The 7,030-nt window shown below is 37.6% G+C and overlaps 1 protein-coding gene across 1 annotated transcript; it reads left to right on the top strand.

Annotated features, from left to right (window-relative positions):
- Nucleotides 1–499: 499 nt before the first annotated feature.
- Nucleotides 500–2,303, top strand: LOC146737845 (alpha-1A adrenergic receptor-like). Its single transcript, XM_085504835.1, has one exon. It carries the CDS (start codon nt 500–502, stop codon nt 2,192–2,194), a length of 1,695 nt encoding a protein of 564 aa, XP_085360961.1. The 3' UTR covers nt 2,195–2,303.
- Nucleotides 2,304–7,030: the final 4,727 nt, after the last annotated feature.

Raw genomic sequence — 7,030 nt, 5'->3', positions numbered from 1 at the left:
AAGGATAGCGTGAGTGGAATAATAGCTGAGACGCGGTAGAATCCATTATTTAATAAGCGAGCATCCCCGTCCGAACCATGCTCATGTATAATGTATGTACCATTCGCTGCTTATTGACCAGTTAAGTGGTGCTGATCGACCAATGAGATGTATATGTATGTATATGTATTATAATATGTCATTTACAATGAGGGTACCACACACACAAATAGTCCAGAATACCCTTCTGATGGATTAACTAATTCTCTGCTGACCCCTTACCTAGGACCCGTTCAATAAAACAACAATAAGTAATAACGCATGCGCATCATCTACGAATTGACGGAGCATTCGTCGTGATTTTGTTTCTCAGACCCGTGGAATATTATATCAAACGCGAGATGTACAAGCGCCATCTCGTGGCATAAAATAGTTAGACCACGTGACGGTTATCGTATAGCTATGCTGCTGGTAAAGTGCTATCATTCTCATTACTACAGTACACCATGTAACGCTAGCCATGGATAGAAATTTCTCTGCACTGTACGCTGAGAACACAACCGATGACACTCCGCAATTGGTTAGTATCGTCGAAGCGGTTATAGTAGGGGTGATTCTCGGTTTTATAGATGTCGCTACGATCACTGGCAACATTTTAGTCATATTAGCCGTATTTCGCGATCGGGCTCTACGCTCGTCAAAAACTAACTATTTTATCACCAGCCTGGCGTTCGCGGACTTGCTATTAGGAGTTACAGTTTTGCCTTTTTCTCTCGCCAATACCATACTAGGATACTGGGTGTTTGGCCCAATAATGTGTGATATATGGACGGCCGTTGATGTACTGTGTTGCACCGCCTCTATTCTAAATCTGTGTGCGATTAGTTTTGATCGCTATCTGGCAATCAGCCGTCCCCTGGAATATCCTAGTCTACTCACCAAAAGACGGGCGGTAACGCTTATTTGCCTAGCGTGGATTGTGGCGATTGCTATCAGTATAGCACCCTTTTTCGGATGGCAAGATTTGAGCAACGATATTTCCAGAAGCCCGCCTCAATGCGAGTTGACATCGGGCAAGGGGTACGTGGTGTACTCGGCGTTGGGTTCGTTTTATATTCCTATGATTATTATGGTTATCCTTTATACCAGGATATTTGTGCTTGCCATGCGGCATACCCGACACATCAGACGTGGAAGGAAGCGATTAAATAATGGATGTGCGTCCAACGGCGACAGTACGTTGCTGCGTATTCACCGAGGGAAAACAGAGTACAGTGACGAAGAGTCCGTAAGCGGTGTGAGCTACAATGAACAGTACCAGACAGTGAGAAAAAAACACAAGCACCATCGACGACAATATCATCCCTGGATCGGTAAAGGTAGGAAATTTGCAAAAAAAATGCCATTGCCTAAATTTGGACGTGAACAGCGTGCAGCACGGACGATCGGTATTGTTGTCGGTATATTCATTATGTGTTGGCTGCCTTTCTTTTTGATATATTTAATTTGTGGAACTTACAATGGATGCGACGTACCGCCCCTGTTATTTGGCGTTGTGTTCTGGCTGGGGTATTGCAATAGCTTTCTGAACCCTATAATTTATGCCTGCTCCAGCCGAGAGTTTGTACGTGCCTTTAGGAAACTTTTACATATGCGTCGTGTCAGACAGTGGCAAAATTCAGCTATGTACAATGGCAGTGTAGCACACGACCGAACATGCTCGATGAAATACTCTCCGCGTCATCACAATATCATTCAAGTGAAAATCGAGCACAACGAGTATGTCCATAACGATGATCCATGTCCCGCGTACGACGCCGCCGATGATGGTAGCGGTACGCCATCCAGTGAGTCTACGAAACCTTGTGAGACAATTACATACGCAGAGACGAACCACACTGTGGAACAACGCTCAGAGGAGTGTGCCAGAAAAGGCTGTGACTGTGAATGCGAAAATAGCCCGACCTTGCGCTCTGCGCTTCATCGCCCTACGGATGACTGCGTGGACATTGAACGTATTATTCCGGATGGAAGCAGTAGCCCGGATAAGGATTTAAGTTTACCTCCACTAGACGATAAATCAATGGTAGTTGTATGGGAGCGACGAAGTGACTTTATTAATCAAGAACCGATTTCTAATTGTGGAAATTACACCACACTTGACGAGAGCACGGCCGATATTAGAAACATATACATTCAGGATTTCTGGCTCTAAACATGACTATATGAATTGAAATGTCAATTATTTATTTGTTATAAGTATCTGATTATCTAACACTATTCTTAAAGTGACGCCACGTAAGCTTTTGGTGTACATTTCTCTTCACGAGCCAATCATTTACATGCACCTGAAATGAAATAGTGGCGTGTTTTGCGTTTCTAGATGGATTATCTTTTTTACAGTTTACGTTTGCTTGGTTTATTCATGGAGGTTTTTACCTCCATAGTTTAATACATGTACCCTCACTGGTTAGTTATTTTCGCATTTGTGCCACGTTACATGTACTGTCTCCACGTGGATTCGCGATGTCGTTATTTTGTGCTGTTCGTGTGGTCGTGGTAGCTTGGATGTAATTTGGATTTTGTACGCCGTAAAATAGTGCCAGGAGTCGTGTATACAGCAAATGTTACTCAATGCAATGTGCCCAGTGGGTAATGTAGTAGAGGCTACACGAATAAACTGTGCATGCTCTCTGTTGGCGTATGGATGCAACCCATACGCTTCTTTTTTAGTGTATCACCTTAATATGATCATCATATCCACGCATACATTTAGCGGATATCTGCCGTATTCCGCATGATGGTCTATATACGCTTGTGAAGAATCACCAATTCTTTAACATTTTGACCCCTTGCAAACCGGCTCGGGATCTATACCATCATTCATTTTCTTCTTCACATCGAACCCAACTGGAAATCTCATAGGTTCGCCCCGCTGATACAACTATCTTGCATAATCGGAGCGGTCAGACCGTCGAATGTTTTCATTAGTATGCACTGCCTATCGCACATATCACATTTTATTTAACGAAGTACAATGTCTAGATGCGACATCAACTTGTCAATTCTCCCATGCTAGTCACGGTGCAGCAATAAGAATTAAATTTGACCAATAGTCGACCAGACACCCGATAAAACAAAACGTGCGATTATCATCATTGAATTTAAATAATACATTATTCACGAGCGATGAATATAGTGGATCTGCACTGTATTCATGGAACTATTGATGGGTCTGTCGTGACGCGCAATTAAAAGTCTTATCGCAACAATTGTCCCAGGGGTTATATATGCAACATGAGAACTCGTACCCAAAATATGTACTACTAATAACAATCTATTTTTCTAAAACTTCAATATGCTTGACGGATTACTGTTAAATGTGCAATAGACAATTAGTTAGTTAGAAATAACAATTGTAGATATTTTATAGGTAAGACCACACTATTGTTATCCACTGTACACCACTTGTGCAGATCGATATATTGCAGTGCAATGAGCCATTAATTCAAGTTCTTTCAACGGATAGACAGTACGCCTGAATGAACAGAAATAATGATTAATTATTAATTTAAATAAATATTATTTTAATCGCAAATCCCATCGAATATACTTTACCGACTGTTTAACGAAATACTCGATATTTAGGTTTCCGACTATGTTATTCACGCGGTACAGGGAATTCTTTATATCGTATTAAACCAAACAAGATATTCGCGGCATAGAGATAACTCACTATATTAATCTTGTTTGTGGTACTCTGATTTTTATTTGTGTATGTGGATATCCTATTTCCTATTTGATTGTCGATTTTATTTCACGATTTCACATGTCAACCTTTGGAGATTCTGTAATCCACACTATCGCACTCTAACGATCTAAAAAATATCAATAACGTTTTCACCCAGTCTATAAACAAAGCTTGATTGTATTCTACCTGATATTGCTATAGAAACAAACATATAATACATATGACGTCATACATAAAATATGCACATATCAATAATTGTTATGCGATTGCGTACTTCATTCATTCTCATCCGACAACTCAGTCACGATGATATTTATATTGATCTTCTTCTATTAATCGAGTCAAAACATTAAGCATATTAAAATGGTTGCATATAACTCAATAAAATTGGAACATGATCTCCAGGATATTTAAATAAATAAGTGTCTCCTACCATTGCAAAATCGTTAGCGTAACATTGGGCGTAACTACCGCAAGATACCCGCCATATGAACTAAAAGAATGCCTTATTGTTTTTTATTTCATATATGTTGAAGGCATATTCAATTTACATGTTAAAACCAAATCCTTTTAAACCGTATGGACGTAAAATGTTTGCCCTAGGCAAACGCAATATTGAGGATGGCATGGATGGTATGTGTGCTTGTTGTTCTCATCATGGGAGTAGTTACGGTGACAAGAAACAATACAAAATGTACTTGTACACTCTACGATAGAATGTTTTTTTTTGTTTATTCGTTGTAAATGTTGTATAATATAAAGATAAATTTGCCTTGCTAACATGACGTCAATACAAAATGTATATCTTTGTTTTGTCAGTTTCAGAAAACTTGTTTATACTATTCAACAATGTTTATATACACATGTTATATATATATCTATCTATGAAACGGCGCTGGACGCTATTTTTTTTAAATTAGTAAATATATGTACTAGCGATATAAGACATCTCACCAGATAATTAAAGCGAAGTTGATGGAGTTGAGTAACTGATTTTGTTTACTGTGTTTATTCATATGTTTATGGAACATAATTAATGTCATTCTATGTTATGTTATTGGAAAAAAACACAAGCGTGTGGGTTGTGGATATCCACCAGCTTTGTTTCTAAATGGTTGATCTGTGGTGTTAAATATCTAAATTTAGTTTCTCTGAGAGAAGTGGGCTTGTGTACACGTTGTATATAGGTTGTACATATGACGTGTAAATGGACACGGTCCGAGTTGTTAATTCACAAGCCGAATCACGGTCATATGAGTAACATCGTAAATTTTACAGTAACACACATATAAACCTAGATTTCATGGTTCAATGCGAGCTTGCACAGATAATATTGTCACGGGATCAACTTTGTCCGCGCTGTTTATGTCTAATCTAGAAAATAAGGAGCATTGAACAAAAATTATAAATTTCAAGATTCTCGAAATTAATTCGTCAGTACATGTAATACAGACTGATTCTATTATTTACCTAACTATTGAAATTTTTCCTATTGAACATGGTTATTAATTTGTTACGAAAGTATACCTCAGACACAAATTTCCAACGAGATGTCGTTGAGAGCGAGAGAATCGAATTGTCAATTGTTTATAACCCTCAAAAAATGTTCCATTCCCCCTCCTTTGATTGCATTCACTGTTCCACTGATCTATATAACGATGATATTCGGACCAGTGGACGTAATGATGGGGTGAATAGACCTTCATCTGAGGAGCCAAAACAAATCCATTGAGTCTCCTGCTTTCAACGAAACATCTGTGGTTATTTGCCTCTAAGGTCTTCAGTGATACGAACTTAATAAGAACACGAGTTTATATGTGTAAGATGGTTGTGTACATTTTTACTCGATAAATCTGACTTCAGTTTTGTTTTTTCTCGTCATTAAAATATATTTTGTAACCGCGTATATTGCTTGTATGCACTATTTCTTTACTGATTCGGACAATATGTTAACGAGCTTGAGAACAAATATTTCATCTATTTAGGATTGTAATATCAAATAATCAGTCAATTTTATTTATTTATTTATTTATTATTTATTCTCTTATTAATTTGTTTATTTATACAAAACTAAGAAACATATTCAATATATAGCTAAATTTCAATTAATATTGCCAGATCAGATCAGAGTAAGCCTGCGTATTGTTAGTCCACACAACTGTCTGATAACGTACGGCGGTTATCTTGTGCAATAAATCATGGCATGCAATAATGGTGTGAAGCCTATAGAGTAAATATGTTTCCGCTGAGCAATTACATTGCTTCCAATTACAAAGCGATCACACGTCGTTACCAATATCATAGATGGCGAACAGACTTCATAAAGTAACTTCTTCTCGTCAGCGAGCCTTGAAAATGACTCATGTCCACGATTGTACATCTCCCTAGAGTACGCTTATATCATTACACCTGTTTCGACCATCTATTATACCGGGATACGGCTAATTATTGAAGACGAAATTAAACGTACTGAAGGTATTATTACTTCCGTGATGCTGTCGTCTGATAACATAGGTTGCAGAGCGCACATAGTCCTGTACCACATGACGTCAATGTAAATGTTATTAGGTGATTACACATCTCCTTAAATAGATACATGCAAATTGTATACGTTTGATAGTTTACACTTGATTCGTCGGCAGTGTACTTAACATTGATTCGGAAATGTTTTTTTTTTTATCTGAACTACAACGATACTAACACATATGTTACATCTTGTTTAAGTGGGTTGGTAGATGCAGTTGAACTCTCGGCCTCGGTCACTGCTAATTAGACGCAATCTTGTGTTTTTTTTTGTTTAAAAAATAGACTATTAACGTGTTTCATTGACGCATACCATCTTGTTCATCAACACAAATGTGATATTTATGAATAGAAAACATGCGGTCGTGATATGGACGTTTTATCTTGATTGTTTTGGTTTCAATCTGAGCCAGTGATTAATTTCATTTACAACCACCTGGCAATCGAATCGAGTCGTTCCCTGATAAACAATGTTTATCTATATTCTGTTTGAAAAGTCCGGTAACGGGAGGCTAATAATTTGGCGCGTTCGCCCGGAGCTTATACGATTTGTGTCAAACATAATATAAAGACAGCTTAATATATATTTTATTGATTTTCATTTTAACGCCCAATTCCCAATTTTTATTTATTATTGTATTAATTCCATATATATTTGAATGATTTGAATTCAAATTACATTTTATCTCAATGTTTTTATATTATATGATTTCAAATATAAAACACTATAAACGGAGACTATGCATATACGATGACGTGTTTCCGAGTTTGAAGTAA

The sequence above is a fragment of the Saccoglossus kowalevskii genome, chromosome 10 (genome assembly GCF_978046115.1).
Source record: "Saccoglossus kowalevskii chromosome 10, keSacKowa6.1, whole genome shotgun sequence".
NCBI lineage: Eukaryota > Metazoa > Hemichordata > Enteropneusta > Harrimaniidae > Saccoglossus > Saccoglossus kowalevskii.
This window is presented reverse-complemented; position numbering and strand designations above follow the sequence as displayed.

What these genes read in the sequence shown, in the direction of transcription:
- LOC146737845 (XM_085504835.1), top strand. Translation starts at nt 500, where the DNA reads ATGGATAGAAATTTCTCTGCACTGTACGCTGAGAACACAACCGATGAC.